The following is an 18,751-nucleotide window of genomic DNA, read 5'->3' as shown; positions in this document are numbered from 1 at the left end:
TACTTCGATCTAAAGATGTAGCAAAGCAGCATTAGTGGCAGGTGTGCCCATTCTTCCCAGATTTCAATCATTTACGAATGAAAAGGAAATAATTGGAGAATTAAATTCCGTGACAATAATGAAATTTACGCTGAACACACTGCACAAAGCATTGAATACGAACATCGGCTACTTTTAAAAAGCACAGATAATATCTGCAGCATTGGTTAACAGCTTATCATACCCATTTCACCGAAAATATTCTTCACACTTCAACCAAACATAAATGTAAAGAATAAAGAAAAAAAAATCTTTAAATGGATGAGCATATCAGTATGTCAAACCTCGATCTTATTCAAAAAAGGTCAAACATATGTAAAAAAAGAAAAAAGAAAAAAAGAGAGGATAAACTATCACAATCAAGTATGGAAGAGACTACCACGTGAATAGTAATTATAGAAGGTAACATATATTGAAAAGCAACAAATCTGTCTCTTCAAAATTTCCACAAAAAAATTAAGAACCAACAAACAAAATAAAAACATAACCTCTTCAGCCAATTACCCATCCTTTGGGATCAAAAGGCCAACAAGTTCTCCATGAGTTCCAGTACAAAAAGGATCAGCATTAGGAACGTCAGCGAATGGCATGGGTTGTTACTTCCTAAGAAAGTGAATTGACACAATGTGAATTACACAATGCTTGAATTCAAGCTCTTGTTGAAGAAGATCAGAGGAAGCATCAAAAGGTTTACTCGGATAAGACAGGAAATTTAAACAACAAAGCTGCAATAATATTTGTTTCCTAAAAACCAAAAAAGAAGACCTAGTAAATTGACCTATTCAAGAGGATGCAGATCACGAATTCAGTTTCTAACCAATCCAAGATGGGAACTTAAAGAAGAGAACCATCCAAACTCCAAGACGCTATGAGTTCTAATACCAAATTGTCGACGAACTTCTCTAGTTTTAAGAAAATCAGTTGCAACCACAACAAGTTAGTCAAAAAGCAGTAAGCAATATACATTAAAAAAAAATTATAATTTTCCTAAGTCAAGAGAAAAACTAAAGCTAATGGCTGGTTTAAATCACATGATCCTAGCAACATATCACCGGAAAATATGATCTGACCTTTATAGATATACTTTAATGTGTGCAGCCATTGGTATAGGTAAAAAAGAAGGAATATTTTCTCCTGTCAGCATCATTAGCCTTGATAAATTTGGTGAAGATCTGTCTCCATGAGCTCAAAAAATTTTTTCAATCCCCTCCTTGATGGAGGCAACATGATTGTTCTTGATCTTTAGAGTATCCGGATGTCTCACAAGTCAGAGAAGCTTGATCCCACATATCTTCTTCATCGTAACTTTCTTTCATCTACTGTCAAATGCTCTGACTAAACAACTCCGTAACTTCCTTTTTCGAATAACCACCTTAATTTATATCTTCTCGATCATCACAGTCTTTCCAGTAAGAGTATCAACCATCAACTGCCGAACAAATAACTCTGTAGTAAATTGCTTTTCCCAATAACCTCCTAAATTTTATGTCTATTGGCATCTCCATATATCCTGGAAAAGTGCAGTGCTGGTGAATTCTGAAAAATAATAATCAATTGCAATGAGTCAGACAAACCAAAAATTATCTGCAACATCCAGTCAACTGTTACTGCCGCTACATATCACTTGTTTCAACTTTGCAAATGCATCAAAGTTATATTCTAATTGAATTATATCTCTGAAAAGTGATAAATATGACAGAAACAGCTGCAGAAGGTGTAATATGGCCAAGCATATCGTATTTGAGAAACAGTCAATATCCAAAAAAAATGTGCGGCATGTTGACTGGCAAATCATTTGCTTACATCATCTTTTGCAAACCTAAAGAAATTTCAAGAATTTGCCTTGATTCTCAAATATAAACTTTTACTTCTTGACCTCGCAGAGCTAGTCAGCTATTTGATATTCCTTACAATGCTAGTCATATATTGTTTCACACAGGCAATTCAACTCTTTTATATAAAAGATACACAAATTAACATGGACATTGACATATTTGCATGAGTATATAGATACTTAAAAGAATTACATGCGTACTTACATGAGCCTTTGCTTCATGAATTGAAGTTGGAATAACAAGTTCCATCCAAATCACGAGTGAAAATTCAGTTGTCCAGCAGTGGGTTTTGCGTGTGGCATAGAGGTAATAGCCTATAGTTACGCTTTTTCAGTACAAAGACTTCATTGCTACTCCATGGAGAACGAACAGCATGGGACCATCCCAAGGACATGTAGCAATGCTATAAAAACCAGGATCACTTCATTTTCATGAATTGGACTAATAAATCAGAATATGAGAAACTAGTCAACAAGAATTTATTACCAAAGAATCCATTCAAATGTAAGAAAATCCAAATTAACCCCCAAGCATGGCGAACAGAAAGCAGCAAGGAAAAGAGAAAAATGCAGACAAGTAGCTGCCATACAAAATTCATGCAAGTGCTTGATTGCAGATCACGCATACTTGGCTTGTAACTTGAGCAACGATAAGGACTATCACATTACTGTTGGAATTTTAAGGGTCACACATGTATAATTAAATGTGTTAAGCCATTATTTTGATTAGCCAAAATTAAAGTGATCCAATTAAAGTAAAGTTATTTGGCTAAGGGACATAATTGTTATGAAAATTAATTGTGTGGATACCATCATGTTCCTAACTTAATGACGAGATAAGTTAGGAATATGAAACTCTTGAGGCATAATTGCAGATTCATCAATTATGAATACAATCATAATTGTAGATTCATCAGTTATGACTATAAATAAGGTTATGGTCCCCGGTTGCAGTATCGAATGAAGTTTCTCTTCACCTGTCAAGGAGAAATCTAAAGTTCAAAAGGTACTCTGCAATTGGAAGACCAAATCACCGATCAATTCAGAAAATACTCTAATGGATTCATCAGGTACGCTTCCGTGTTAATATGTTTATCAATTATTGTAGGATTTCATGCATATTATAGTGGATTAAATAAGTTTTATGGAAACATTCTTAATCCATTATTTTGGATCTATTCGGTTTTGATTCTATAAAACAATTGTTTGATCCATATTTGATATGTTAAAAAGAACCCCTACAAATGGTATCAGAGCCATCCTACAATGATTGATGAACATTTAAGCTTGTTTTCTCATGAATTTTAATGATGTTTTCATCAATAAAGTAATTTGGTTCTATCATCATTGGGAAAGATGATAGTTTTATGTAATCATGCTATTTTGAAGTGATTTGGTTCTATTATCGTTGAAAAAGATTATGGATTTATGTAATCATGCTACAGCATGCTTCACATTCAATTCAGTGTCTTTTTCTGATGTAATATCAGTTTAATTTTGGATTATCTTTTCCACTTCGTGTCTTTTCCTATTCATCAATATGCAAAAATTTATTTTTTGCACTATAAGGCATAAATTTTCCAAATTCTTTTTGGATTTTATCTAATTAATATGAATTTAATTAATTAGATATTATTGCAATATTATGTTGGTTTAATAATATTGTTTTTGGATTTTATCTAATTAATATGAATTTAATTAATTAGATATTGTTGCAATATTATGTTGATTTAATAATATTGTTACAATATTATGTTGGATTAAACATAGTATTGGTTCTATAAAGTTGTTTGTTGACATAAATTGAATGATTTACATGCTTTAAATATTTTAGTCAACAAATCAAGTCAATTTGACTAATATGGTTTAAATTCAATTAGTGATTGTTTAATATTAGATTGAGTAATTTAATATATGAAGTCGCCAAAGTGACCTCTCATATATAACATTTCTCATGAAAATATTAAATGTAGTGTGTATTTACATCCATGCGGTAATTATCCGGCCCAAAGGAAGGTTAATGACTGGCAGGATTTTATACACACCTGTAATGGTAAATACGTGATAATTATAAAGTTATACATGTAAATGATAAATCAATCCAAAGATGGGTTTTTCATTTGACATGTCTTATTATCAGTATTTGATCATTACAACAAGACTACCACTAGCAATTAATATTGAAGTCCAAAGACAAGATATTAATGTTGCACTTGGTATCTTGAGATGGGTTATATCATTATTTGAATTTACTTAAGTTTATGGTAATAAATATGAGCATAATTTCTGGTTATCTGTTGTTCTCTTATTTAGGTTCTCTTATAAAAATATCTGCTAACCTCAATTCAGTACTGGTTTTAAACGAAACCAACTTTAAGGGCAAGAAAAGAAAATACAAATATGGAAAGAATGAGGCTGATAAGGACCCAGTACAGAAGAAACAAAATAAGGATGATACTTGTTTCTTCTGCAAGAAATCTGGGCATTTAAAGAAGGACTGTGCTAAATATCATGCTTGGCATGCTAAAAAGGGAACATTCCTTACTTTGGTTTGTTCAGAAATCAATTTAACTTCAGTACCTAGAAACACTTGGTGGTTAGACTCCGGTGCAACAACTAACATCAGTGTATCAATGCAAGGTTGCCTAAGCTACCGAAGGCCTAATAATGCTGAGAGAAGCATTTATGTGGGGGACGAAAAATCGGTAGATGTGGAAGCTATAGGAATATTTAGATTGTTATTGTGTACCGGATATTATTTGGATTTAAAAGACACTTTTATTGTACCGTCATTTAGACGGAACTTAATTTCTGTTTCTTATTTGGACAAATCTGGTTATTCTTGTTCATTTGGAAACAATCAGTTTACTTTGTCTTTAAATTCAAATATGATTGGAACTGGTTCACTTATCACTTATGACAATCTATATTTACTTGATACTATAGCATCCTATCATGAAACCTTGAATGCGGAATTGCGAGGTACTAAATGTAAAATTGAAAATTCTGGTATATTATGGCATAAACGTTTGGGTCATATCTCTAGAAATAGAGTTGAAAGACTTGTGTCAGATGGGATTCTTGATCCCATTGACTTATCATGTCTAGATGTTTGTGTTGAATGCATTAAAGGTAAACAAACCAAACCTAAGAGATCAGGTGCATATAGAGCTACAGACGTCTTAGAATTGATACATACAGATATTTGTGGACCATTTCCAACACCTTCATGGAATGGTCAACAATACTTCATATCATTCATAGACGATTACTCTAGATATGGATACCTGTATCTAATACATGAAAAATCTCAGTCTTTGGATGTGTTCAAAGCATTTAAAGCTGAAGTTGAAAATCAACTCAGCAAAAGGATAAAAAGCGTCAGATCTGACCGTGGAGGGGAATATTACGGCAGAAATGACGGCTCAGGTGAACAACGTCCAGGACCATTTGCTTTATACCTAGAGGAGTGTGGAATTGTCCCTCAGTATACAATGCCTGGGTCACCTAGCATGAATGGTATAGCTGAAAGACGAAACCGCACACTTAAGGACATGGTAAGAAGTATGATTTCTCAATCTACTTTGCCAGAGTCACTCTGGGGAGAAGCAATAAAAACTGCAGCTTACATTCTTAATAGAGTACCAACTAAAGCAACTGCAAAAACTCCTTATGAACTTTGGACTAGGAGAAAGCCTAGTTTAAGACACTTTCGTGTATGGGGTTGTCCAGCTGAGGCAAGGCCTTACAGGCCTAATGAAAATAAATTGGAATCCCGAACAATAAGCAGTTACTTTATTGGTTATTCTGAGCGATCTAAGGGGTATAAATTTTATGATCCCAAATCAAGAAATATTTTTGAGACGGGTATTGCTACATTCTTTGAGGATATTGAGTTTGGGAGGAGAAATAAGATTAAAGACTTTACCTTTGAGGAAGAATTGGTTCAGTCTGATCCGATTCATATAGTTGCTACTAATAAGGCAAAATCTATACCTCAAAAAGATATAGTCATTTCAACTCCTATGCAGTATGAAGAAATTATTCATGAGGAACAAACTCAACATCCTCAAGAATCTGTGCCGCAAGAGCCAGCACCTTTGCGACGATCCACTAGAGAAAGGAGGAGTGCCATTTCAGATGATTATATGGTATTTCTCCAGGAACATGAAGAAAGTAGTGGTATAATGGAAGATGATCCAATCAACTTCCGTCAAGCCATGGAGGATTCTAATTCGGATAAGTGGATTGAAGCAATGAATCAAGAGTATAAGTCCATGCAAGACAATAAAGTTTGGGAACTTGTCCCATTACCAGAAGGTGTGAAACCCATTGGTTGTAAATGGATTTTTAAAACCAAAAGGGATTCTAAAGGTAATGTGGAGAGGTATAAAGCACGTCTTGTGGCAAAGGGCTATACTCAAAAGGAAGGGATTGACTTTAAAGAGACCTTCTCTCCGGTTTCAACGAAGGACTCTTTTAGGACAATTATGGCTCTAGCTGCACATTTTGATTTAGAGCTTCATCAGATGGATGTTAAAACAGCATTTCTCAATGGAAACATTGATGAAATAATTTATATGGTGCAACCAGAATACTTTGTGTCAGGAGACCCAAAGAAAATGGTTTGTAAATTGATAAAATCCATCTATGGACTAAAACAGGCATCCCGTCGGTGGTATCACAAATTTCATCAAGTAATTATCTCATTTGGTTTTGAGATGAACGCTGTTGATGATTGTGTGTATCACAAATTCAGTGGGAGCAAATTCATTTTCCTGATATTGTATGTGGATGATATTCTGCTTGCCACAAATGATATAGGCTTATTGCACGAAACCAAGAGATTTCTATCTAGAAATTTTGAGATGAAAGATCTTGGTGATGCCTCTTTTGTATTAGGAATCCAGATACACCGAGATAGATCCCGGGGTATTTTAGGATTATCACAAAGGAGCTATATCGATAATGTACTCAAAAGGTTTGGCATGCATGATTGCAAATCAGGAGACACCCCTGTCGCAAAGGGAGACAAGTTCAGTCTCAATCAGTGCCCTAAAGGAAATCTGGAAACTCAAGAAATGCAGAAGATTCCCTATGCATCAGCTGTAGGGAGTCTAATGTATGCACAAGTTTGTACGCGTCCGGATATAGCGTACATTATTGGAGTGTTAGGCAGATACTTAAGCAATCCTGGAATGGATCACTGGAAGGCAGCTAAAAGAGTCATGAGATATTTAAAGAGGACAAAACATCATATGCTCACATATAGGAGATCAGACCATTTGGAGATCATTGGGTATTCTGACTCCGATTTTGCTGGATGCCAAGACAGTAGGAAATCCACTTCAGGCTACATTTATATGTTGGCTGGTGGGGCGATTTCTTGGCGTAGTGCCAAGCAATCTCTTATTGCTTCTTCCACTATGGCAGCAGAATTTGTAGCATGTTTTGAGGCGTCTAATCATGGAATTTGGCTGAAGAATTTTGTCACAGGGCTGCAAATAGTACAAGGGATTGAAAGACCACTAAAGATATACTGTGATAACAAATCAGCTGTTTTATACTCCAACAACAATAGGAGCTCGACTAAGTCAAAGCACATTGACATCAAGTTCCTAGTTGTGAAAGAAAGGGTACAAAGTAAACAAATTTCTATAGAACACTTGGGAACAAACTTTATGTTGGCAGATCCTCTCACAAAAGGTTTACCACCCAAGGTCTTTCATGAGCATACTGCTCATATGGGTATATCAGAATTTGAGGAAACTTCAGTTTAGTGGGAGCCTGTCATATGTTTGTTATATGTTCTATGCCAGATTCTGTATTTGTACAGATATTTTCTGATCAGAAATAAAGCTTCAGTTTATTATACTTTGTACATTATGGCTATTAAAGTTATTAATGATCTCATAAAGATAAAGTTGGACCAGTTGAAAATTGACATGTACAGATCACATTCATGTAATTTTCATGCTACACATTTCATAATTGATCTATGTCATTTGGTTATGTTAATATTAGTGATCATTGATGGGTTTAGCTATGATTGATATAGCGAAAATCGCTTTGGTCCTATATTAATATGGTCAATGGACGAGATTGTTTTGTATGTCCTGTTTAATAATGGCAACAGTTTTGAGCTCATAAAGTATAGCACATTTATAAGGATACATATGTGACTCAGTGGGAGATTGTTGGAATTTTAAGGGTCACACATGTATAATTAAATGTGTTAAGCCATTATTTTGATTAGCCAAAATTAAAGTGATCCAATTAAAGTAAAGTTATTTGGCTAAGGGACATAATTGTTATGAAAATTAATTGTGTGGATACCATCATGTTCCTAACTTAATGACGAGATAAGTTAGGAATATGAAACTCTTGAGGCATAATTGCAGATTCATCAATTATGAATACAATCATAATTGTAGATTCATCAGTTATGACTATAAATAAGGTTATGGTCCCCGGTTGCAGTATCGAATGAAGTTTCTCTTCACCCGTCAAGGAGAAATCTAAAGTTCAAAAGGTACTCTGCAATTGGAAGACCAAATCACCGATCAATTCAGAAAATACTCTAATGGATTCATCAGGTACGCTTCCGTGTTAATATGTTTATCAATTATTGTAGGATTTCATGCATATTATAGTGGATTAAATAAGTTTTATGGAAACATTCTTAATCCATTATTTTGGATCTATTCGGTTTTGATTCTATAAAACAATTGTTTGATCCATATTTGATATGTTAAAAAGAACCCCTACAATTACAACAACGAAGATGGAGCACATTGGATCAAAACTCTTGGACCAGTTCTGAATGCAAGGAACTACACCTTTTACTTTATGGTTATTTTCATTTCAAAGAAAGCTATAGAAATCCACTAGAATTACCACTAAAAATGAGAACAGAACCCTATCATCAATTTATAGCATTTCATGCCCACTTACCGCAACAACCAACTTCAACCAGAGAAAGAAATTATCGGAAACGGCACTCACATGAAGAAACCCTGACCGTCTTTCGATGATCTTGCAGCATTTTCTGCTTCAAACTCCAAGAAATCCAAGAACCTCTTCGCCCCCCACCGCGCTTCCTGGCCGGCACACTTATCCACACGGATCGGACTCAGAAACAAAGGGCCGAGGGAGAAATAAACCACATCCGGCCCACGAATCACAAGCCCGGTAACGCCGACCACAGCGACGACAGAGAAAGGTATCCCCGCCGCCTGCTCGTGTTCTGCATCGTCCCCTTCCCCCAGGATCTCATCTCCTCCGCGCTTAAATCACGGCTTCCGCAACCACAACTTCGTTGACATCAACAGTGAGATATTCCCAATGAACAAACACTAAGGAACATCAAGAAAGATAACAAAGAAGACAGAATCGAAGTCTTTCAAACATACCATTATGCCGGGGGTTTCTTGCGATGGGAGGGAAGAGGTGGGGGCGCGGCACAGAGAGGCGTCGGGCATTGGGGTTTCTTGCGATGAGAGGAAGAGAGGAGAGGGGAGAGAGAGAGAGAGAGATGGAGGGAGGAGTCGGTTATAACGATGGTTCGATTCCGAATTAGCGACCCACGCCGCGTATTTGGGTACAAATACACGACACGTGGTTTAATTTGGTAGCTAAAATGGAATTGAGGATACATTTCATGCAGTATTCTCGTCTTACTTGAATGTGTATTTATACGGTATTATTATGTACTGTATCGACGATGATGCTGCTATTATTATCTTGCTTAATTGAATTCATGTGCGTTCCGAGCTATCATTAATTGCGTTTTATGTGAAGAAACCCATATACTTGAAGCAAATTTGTATAGCTCGAATAAAAATTATATATAAAAGAAGAAGAAGAAGAAGAAGAAGAAGAAGAAGAAGAAATTGATTGATTCATCCCAAAACAATCATAGAAAATGGAGAAATGGATCATCGAGAGAAGACAGTTTGCCAATAATCACTCACTCACATTTGTTGTTTGATTGAGGAGGAGGCAAATCTTGGTGTGTCTTTCGTACTAGTGTTGTTTTGTTTTTGACCTCCTAATACTCCTTCACAAATCCACTTAAAAGATAAAAGAGGTCAGATCTACATATCACTCATTTATTAAGCATCAGAATGATAATGGTAAAATTGAGATTGTTATATGGCAAAAGTCATAACCCAAGAAATTAACATAAAGTGCAAAGGAAAAACTAAGAATTATTTTTTCTCCAAATCTCTCTTCAGTGTTCTTACATCATAAAAAAGAAATAAAAAGGGAAAAGAAGAAAGAGAGAAGACAATCCAAAGATACATATCCGAGATAACCATGCATAGCATCACCCACCCATCACCACCCTCTTGTCCCGCTCCAACTCATCAAGCAAGCACGCAAGCGCCCTCATGGCACTCACCTGCCCCTGCAGCGCCTCGATGTAGTCGGCCGTCTCCTCGAACAGCCGCTCCACGCTCAGCTCCTCGCCGCCGGGGACCAGCCTCTGCAGAGCGTGAACCCGGGCGTCGACCTCCACCGCGTCGTCCTCGTTCTCTCCCACCCCAAGCTCCTCGACCGCCTTGGAGGAGGTCAACGCCTCGTCCTTGCACCCGCATGAGCCGCCGCTCGTCGCTCCTTTCCTCCGGAGGAGGCGGCGGTGGAGGGCTCGGCTCCAGTGGCGGCCACGGGAGGACCGGGCGAGGCCCATCTCGGCCGCCATCTTTATCCGCCTGCTCCTCTCCACGAGGCCGTCGTGGCCGCGCTCGGGCGAGAACATCGCGCGGTGATCGTGCTTCTTGTCCATGGGACGGTAGGTGTGTTGTTGAGGAGCAGGGAGAGAGATGAGCACTATATATATCTATATATCTATATATATATTGAAGAGAGAGAGAGAGAGAGAGATGGAACATAACATTTAAGAATGTTGGGGGTCTAATTCTCGAAGGAAATGTCAAATACCAGCGAGGAGAGAGAGAGAGAAAGAGAGGGGGGGTCATTGCAATTGTTTTCTGGGGTTTGTGTGAATAGTTTCTGCGGGGAGCATGTTGCGGCAGATAAATGTGGTTTGTCTCGGCTTTTGCTGGGGAGAGCGGGCGTGGCATGGCTCAGCTGGTGGTTGCCGGTGCTTGGCTTTCACTCCTGTTGGTGTTAGGTCTGAAGATTACACGGGGGTCCAATCGAGACAACAAAGCAGAGAAGGTTTACAGTGGATTTCCAAGGAAAAAAAACATAATGTTGCCTTCACTGTTTTAGCATCATATTAACAAGTATTTTTCGGGGCACAGTGGATGTTCATTCATTCATTCAGGAAGAATGCAATGGGAGAGAGAGAGGGAGGGCCCCCGTCTACCGTGACATCCTCTGTCACCACTTGTAGTGCTCCTCCTACTTTCCGCTCTCAATCACACCATGTGACCGCTATGACATCTCCCACATGATCCCAAAAGTAAGCCGGTCGAACACTTTTTTCCCGGTCGCGCTGCCAAACCCGGGAACCCTCGCTTCCACTGCTACAGTTCACGGCGTGTACCATCCTCGACGCCTACCCAATCCCCGCCCTTCCACATGCACCGCAGAGGCCACGAAAGCCGCCCGCCCACATGATTTCTCAGGGGGCGCCTGCGCAGCCAGAATAAAAGCCCAAGGAGACGGGTCGAGGCCCGTGGCAGCAACAGCAACGGCAGCAACAGCGAGAGAACATGGCGTCACATGATGCCTCGAACCTACCGCCCATGTGCTCGGCCTCGGCGCGCACCACGTCGCCGGACCCACCACATCTCCGGTAGGCCTTCGGCGGCCGGGGCCCTCTCCCTCGCACCCGCACGGCGCTGGGCGTGGTGGGGGGGTGGGGATTCTGTTCCACCCCTTTTTGCAGCGCCGTGGGGGCTGCATGTGGGAAGGAAGGCCTTGGGATCCTCGTGTCTGGTTGTGGTCTGGTCGGTGACGGCCATTATTGCTGCTGGTCTAGTCCTTTTCGTGGTGGCTTCCTGCTTCGCCGGATCCGCGAGGCCCACGGAATGGTGCAGTCAGAAGCTGTCTCATGGATTTTGTGCACAGTTTTTCTTTTTGGATAAAAAAATAAAAAAAATTTCTAAGACCTATTAATAGTTGTCATAGAAGCTGACGAACTCCTAATCCATCCTGAAATTATATATATATATATAATAATAATAATAAAAAGGTAACAATGAGGATTAGAATTGTTGAGGTAATGAGGGTTGGTTGACCCTTCTCTTTCTTGTGCTTAGCTAATGAAGGAAGAATGGTGGTTGTCCCAGTTCTTTAATCCTTTCCTTTCATTGTGCAAGATGGTGTCCTCAGATCAGAGCATTTCGGCCTTGTCTTGGTTGCAGTCGGACCGGATAAAGTACTAAACAATGTGGCTTCCACCACCAAGAATAGGTTGTCATGGCCCTTTTTTTGTTTATGTGATGTGGATTACGCCACAGCCGATTCTGGCCTTACATTATTTACATTACTTTCCCAGACCGACAGCCAGGAGGAACCTAAAAGAATTCACATATCCTCTTGCATTATAAACACCCCTTTAGTTTATGCTGGCTGCTATACAATAAAGTAATTCTCCACCACGGTGGTGGCTGGTCGTTAGGGGGTAGGGGGTAGGTTTAACATGTTTTCGGCTAAGTTCCCAATGACCTTTCATACTACTAAGGTCATGCAGATGCATCATTCTGCAAATCCTGCAGCAGTACCTTCTGTAAAGATTGTCACAAATCTAATCTTTACTTCACCACCATTCATTCGATGAACATATAATACAAGGAAACGTGTTGTTCTCGTTTACCTTTGAGAACAATCCTTGGCGAAACCTGTGGACAGGTGACACAGCACTTCTTTTTCGGTTTGTCCTATTCCGGGTGCAATGGTACAAAAGCTTCGCCCTGTTGTTCCTATCACAGCAGGTACAGAAATCTGTTCTCTTTCACTCGATATCTCAAATATGAAGATGTGACTTCAATCCTTGATCTTCTACCACGTTGAAGACATGCATGCAATTCACTGGAGAAGAAAATTCGATGAGATATAATGGATTGTCATAGTGAGTTTGTTATCAATCATAACTTCCATAATTAATCATCTATCAGTACTCAGAGGAAAACAAATATGCCAGCTAGCTATTGTTTGTATTGTCATGTGGGAACATCTTGTATTTTAATTTCTTTATAGAATCTTATGCTTAAGATTTGATGCATCGTACTTGATCTACTTTGCTTCTACTCCATGTTTATCCAAAGCACAATCCAAGAATAATCCATATGTGACTTTACTATGTTATGTCCCATACTCTTACTTTTATATATATATATATATCAAATGGTCCACAGTTTAGGTTTACTGCATTGACTTCCTCAGATCTTCCAATGGATATCCACTTGATACACCATTAGTTCTCTTACATGGATTATAAATCACTAGTATTTACAATATTGCTAGGTGTTCAGCAATTGTGTCATTGAAGATTGCCAGCTGGGAAATCTATTAGGGTTTCCATTTATGCTGAAGTCCACACTGACACAGTACTGTTCTTCTATAACACTAATGTTACAGAAGTGGCTGACACAACACTAATGTTCTTCTCTAGCATATCTCACTTTAGACTTTTGGACTTGCGCTAAATAACTAAGTATGCATGTCAAAGTGAAGACATACTTCCTAGTAATTAACCACAAACCAAGATAAAGATTTCATTTATTTATATTCTGCTAATGGCTACACTTAATATTTAAATGCTCATAAGATTTATTGAAAAAAGGTTAGTTCCCGAGAATTATTGCACAAATAATCAGTAAAAAAGGCAACTAGGCATTTTCAGCAACAGAGCTAAATGATATTAGTATGGAATCGAGCAATCCTATTAAATATAGAGGATAGCTGTAGGCAACTTTACCACATGAAGACGAGAAAGAATAGTTTTAGTCATCTAATAGATTCTCCTTGTTGGCACAAATTCAATCGTTTACCAGTGATTCTTGCAAGTTGCAGGAACAGAATCTGCTTTGAAGCTATGAAACGTGATCCTGTCCTGAACTATATTATCTCTCGATCGTGGACCTTGGAGATGGACTTTCTAGCATGATGGCAGTCACCGCAAACTGTCAGATTTTTCATAACTGCTATTGGCATCCTGATTTTGTGTTTATCAACCCAAAGGCATTGGCTCATATATTACTCTGTATACACAGAACAGTCTCTTTGTCCAATTGATAGGAGTCAAGCAGCACCTCTCCAACTTCTGGCGCATAGCCAGCAAGCTAAACTTTGAAAAGCATCTCATACAAAGATAAATAGATGCGTTTAGTGTGTGGCGAGATCGATTTCCCATGAGTAACTGATGAAACATACCATCAATTTGGAGTGGCATCACTTTCTTCCACCACCAATTTTGATACTCGTTCTGACGTATCTTGCATCATTCTATCTCCTGGATCCCAAAAACATGATTGCCAATAAAAAAAAATAACCCACATGTGCAGGCTCCACTCGTTGACCTTATCGATCCGATATCACATCTTGATATCTCCATGTATCTGAAAAAAGCATCAAGCAGTGCAACCTACATATGGAAAATTCTGGAGACATTACCATTGCTGAAAATCATCTCCTCTGCTTCTTTTAACATCACACCATGCTTGACAACATTTACCATGTAAACATTCCTTATTGGATTAAAACAAGATTTTCCTTGGTCCACCAATCTTCCAATAGCTACAAGCATTAAGCAAAGTCAAACAATTTATCTAGATCGACAATTTCTGCCTTCATTCTTTCAAAGTGAACATCCGGGTGGCCATATTAAACATTAAATCAAAACTATTCATGTTTCTTCTAAAGTTTGCATGCACGATGATGATCAGGAAAATTGATGGCTGGGCAAAGGAAGATATGACGATCGAAGGCATTGCCTCAAAAACTTCAGTCGCACAGCATATATAGGATAACAAAGATATTAAATCAGGTTTAGTAAATTTATACTAAGGATATTGAATCAGGTTTGATGAGCTTGTAGAATTCTCTAATTTCAAAAACTAAGTCAACAAAATATGATGATTTGTTGCCCGATAACTAGTTTGGATATGGAACTCTGGAAATGGGAAAGAGTATAATTTAGCTCCTCTGACTGGTGACAGTCCCAGTCAAATTGTAGCTGCTAAGATGTTTGTCAGCATTGTTTACAAATAAAACAATGCTAGTCCGAGGATGAGTCACTTCACAGGTTAACCTCGCTTAGAGACCAACCTAATCATCACAAAGTACTGAAAAAAAAAAAGAAAACACAATGTAGAAGTTGAACTTTCTCTAGCAAGATCTACTGCATGAAATAACCCAGGTAACTGCCCAATTAAGTTGAAGGCCGCCCAAGCATATGCATGACGACAAGACAACTTTATTGAACAAAATTAAAATTGTTTCAAGTATAAAATTTGTTAATTGCATCCATAAATAGTCAGTTCTTACCAGCACATCATCTGCCACTCCATGATACAGCATCCTTCTGCAGCATTTTGTCGAACAACTCGCTAGCGTGGTCGATATTATCATATGCCCATGCCAACCGATGCAACAAGTTCTCTGAGAACAGCTCTCGCTTCAGGCACAATATACGCTTCGTGGACTGACCCAAAGCTCCTATACATAAGGATCATTACAATGGAAACGGACACCCGGGTCTCGAGCCCAAAATTGATTGCGTACACCGTGGCCTGCTCTGGCTGGATCAAGCCCGGCGCCAGGAGACTGTCGGAGGCGAGGAGGAAAGAGAAATTGTATGCAGCCCGGGGTGGTGGGGTGAGGAATACGGAGCTAAAGAGAAGGTAGGTCGGAAGGAGCGAGACCCGACGTGGGTGTTTAGGGGACCGAAGACGACGTCGACGTAGGAGTGAAGAAGGAGTGCTTCGGCAGCCGGATGAGAGGAAGAGATGGGGAGAACGGGGAGGGAGGAACTTCCGTAGCTTCCGTAACTTGCTTGATCTGTGCTCATGGCGGGAGAATGCGGATGGCTTCGGAGAGACGCTAATAAAACGGGGCTAGTAGGTTTGGAATGGACCCGTATGGGTTTACCCGTACGGATTGCCACCGCATGCGAATTGGGTTGGTTGGGCATAAAGAATGGATCCGATTGATCCAAACATTCATTATATCAAATGAATCAGGTGGAATGTAATTGTCATGGGGTGGATCAAGTTGGATGTGTCAGATTCGGATCATTTAGAGGGACAACGGGTCCTACTACACTGGTAAGATTGACCCAATCCTGTGTACGTTACACCATTCAAGTAACTTTGCTGAATCAGCTTGAGGCCATATATTAGACGTGAATGCGCTTTAGGCTTTTTATTTAGCTTATGTTTCACGCACACATCAGTAGTATCCGCAATCATGCACCAATGTCTCTAAGGTTTTTATCTTAAAGTTCGTGCCAGGTTGACTCAACTCGATGGGAAGTCAAGCATCTGGGTCTCGAAACCACAGTCACTGATAGGCCGCAAGCAACGAAGAGGATCTCGAGACCAAAGAAATGGCACTGTCAGAGAGTCCAAAAAGAGGGAAAGAAGTAAAGCAGCTCAACACCACCTTTCCCACATGATTTAGTCCCATAGACATAGTAAAAGCGTGGGATAAAGGAGAGGTTCCCACCTCCACCACCACCACCACCACCCCTCGTTTCATCATCATTATGACCATCATCAGCCAACCCACGCAGGGATTCTTCACTCTCACACCACCTTCCTCTTTCCACTGCTGCCGCTGGAGTCGCTACTGCTGTTGCTGCTGCTGCTTTCCTCTGCAACCTTTTCCTTTTCTGCTCTTTTCCACCACCTCCTCTTGCGTGCGCCTCCCGAGCTCCCATCCTCCCCTCCCAAGTCTCCTCATATTCTCCCCCACTGCAATCATGAAGGGAACTTGTGTCCTGTCGGATATATATCGTGAGATGAAGGTAAAATTGCTCCTTTTCACTGCTTAAGTAGACTTGCTTGTCCCTCTTGAAGCGCAACTCTTCGCAAGAGCACCTGAAACAGAGAAGCAGGAAAAGAGAAGGTGAAGAAAGATCGGAGGAAGACATTAAAAGATATGGGTGTCGATGTCATCGTCTTCTTGTTCGGACTTATTTACTCGGGTCAGTACAAATTCTCTGCGTTTTCCCCGTCCATGTTGGTTAAGCAAGTAAGATAGATACTTTCCTTGCCACCATTACCAAACTTGAGAAGCGTCAGGATTAAGAAGAACCGAAGTCCACTCAGCTCTTCGAGGATGAAGCACTCACCATACACCTGAGAGGAAAAGAAACTCTTTGACCATACTCTTATCATTCTCATGGCAATAAAATCTTCAAAGCTTTGCACATGCATTTGTTACCATCAGTTCTTACAAATCGTCTCTGCAGGAGTAGTCGCTAAAGGATCAGAGGATGGTCTGTCATCCGGTCCATCTCTCGCACGGACAACCGATTCCAACAAAGAAATGGTTTATGAACCTGGAAAACAATTCAACAGGTTTCTACTAGCTGAAACCGAGCTGCAATCCTCGAAGACGATGCCGGAAATGGATGTTGTCACTCCGATAACTACAGTTCCGGTGCTCAACCCCACGATCACCACCCCAACTACTACGACTCCCGACTACAATCCATTTCCCACAACATCGACCACTCCGACTACGGACCCATATTCCACTCCGGCGATGGTGACCCCATCATCATCATCGTCATCCAGCCAAAGCTGGTGTGTTGCAAGCCAGACTGCATCCAAGACTGGACTGCAGGTTGCTCTAGACTATGCGTGTGGATATGGCGGCGCAGATTGTTCGGCAATTCAGGAAGGTGGCAGCTGCTACAACCCGAATACAGTCCGTGATCATGCATCGTATGCATTCAATGAGTACTACCAGAAGAACCCAATTCCTACCAGCTGTGATTTTGGAGGAACAGCTGTGATTACCAATGTGGATCCAAGTAAGTTTGATCACATCTCATTGCTCTTTTACCACAGATTTGAGCAAATCTTATGCTTCGTGACTAATAGTGATCAAATCCTATAACTCGGAGTGTTTTGAGAGAGAAAATGGTCACAATGTGCCAAATGTCTGCATATAACTTGATGGTATCAGGTTCTACCTTATCCTACCACTCAAAGACTAACAGACAACGATAGCTTTGCTTAGGCCAATCAAATTCTGAAAGCAACAACGATTTGACACATCCACCTGTATTGGATCTGGGTGCTCATTTACGTAACGTCTAGTTCTCGGCAATCTTCTCACTGTGTGCTCTCGCAGGTACTTCAACGTGTCAGCATCCATCAACAAGGTAAAATCTCCTCCCTGAAGGCAATTTCTTTTGCAGTAGAATCCAGTTACCTTTACGATCATCGCAACTGACAGAAGAATTATCTGCTAACACCTGCACTGACAGCACAAGCTCATCTGTCCTCAACACGACTATTCCTACTGGATCAACAGTCTTCGGATCTGTCCCTCCGGCAACAAGTGACTCCACCTTGATGTTAAACGGCATGACGCTTGTAATCACCGTAACATGTCTTGTGATGTCACTCTTCTTCTCAAGTGTCTGCAAAATAGACACCAAAGATATTCTGTAATGATTCCAAAGAGAAATGGCTCGATGGCCATTGTTTGCTCCAGCACCAATGGGTTCCCACAGCAAGGAGGCAAAGAAGCCCTCTTGATGTCTCATTCTAGGAGTGGAGAAGTTGACCGTGAAGTACTTTCTAGCAGAGCCCAAGGCCAGCAGAGTGTGTTACTCGAAAGCTTCCAGTAGCTAGCAGAGATAGATGAACAATTAACTTCTTTTAGTGAATTATAGAACAGTTTTGATTGTACTTCTTTCTTCTAATGTGAATAAGTAGTGTTGGTAAA

The 18,751-nt window shown here is 39.8% G+C and overlaps 2 protein-coding genes and 2 long non-coding RNA genes across 6 annotated transcripts; 1 reads left to right on the top strand and 3 right to left on the bottom strand.

The window, feature by feature from the left end:
* Positions 1-23: 23 nt before the first annotated feature.
* LOC108952695 (uncharacterized) lies at positions 24-9,424 on the bottom strand. The gene is made up of 4 exons (XR_010486014.1): positions 9,286-9,424; positions 8,879-9,186; positions 2,079-2,277; positions 24-1,575 (listed from the first exon to the last, which is right to left on the bottom strand). It is a non-coding gene; the product is annotated as an uncharacterized LOC108952695 (long non-coding RNA).
* Positions 9,425-10,043: 619 nt separating this feature from the next.
* Positions 10,044-10,817, bottom strand: LOC103981478 (transcription factor PAR2-like). The gene has a single exon (XM_009398221.3). It carries the CDS (start codon positions 10,659-10,661, stop codon positions 10,203-10,205), a length of 459 nt encoding a protein of 152 aa, XP_009396496.1. The 5' UTR covers positions 10,662-10,817; the 3' UTR covers positions 10,044-10,202.
* Positions 10,818-13,773: 2,956 nt separating this feature from the next.
* Positions 13,774-15,955, bottom strand: LOC135610024 (uncharacterized). The gene is made up of 2 exons (XR_010486013.1): positions 15,335-15,955; positions 13,774-14,432 (listed from the first exon to the last, which is right to left on the bottom strand). It is a non-coding gene; the product is annotated as an uncharacterized LOC135610024 (long non-coding RNA).
* A 461-nt stretch (positions 15,956-16,416) lies between these two features.
* LOC135610023 (glucan endo-1,3-beta-glucosidase 3-like) lies at positions 16,417-18,516 on the top strand. Of its 3 annotated transcripts, none has more exons than XM_065103937.1 (4): positions 16,417-16,994; positions 17,092-17,828; positions 18,152-18,182; positions 18,288-18,516. In XM_065103937.1, the coding sequence occupies exons 2-4, from the start codon at positions 17,192-17,194 to the stop codon at positions 18,472-18,474; spliced, it is 855 nt and encodes a 284-aa protein (XP_064960009.1). In that variant the 5' UTR covers positions 16,417-16,994; positions 17,092-17,191; the 3' UTR covers positions 18,475-18,516. The 3 variants fall into 3 exon arrangements, with proteins under 3 accessions (XP_064960009.1, XP_064960008.1, XP_064960010.1); XM_065103938.1 differs by having other exon boundaries at positions 16,423-16,994; positions 17,262-17,828; XM_065103936.1 differs by having other exon boundaries at positions 16,417-17,828.
* The last annotated feature ends 235 nt before the right edge of the window (positions 18,517-18,751 follow it).

This window comes from Musa acuminata, chromosome BXJ2-4, assembly GCF_036884655.1.
Source record: "Musa acuminata AAA Group cultivar baxijiao chromosome BXJ2-4, Cavendish_Baxijiao_AAA, whole genome shotgun sequence".
In the NCBI taxonomy this organism is placed as follows: Eukaryota; Viridiplantae; Streptophyta; class Magnoliopsida; order Zingiberales; family Musaceae; genus Musa; species Musa acuminata.
This window is presented reverse-complemented; position numbering and strand designations above follow the sequence as displayed.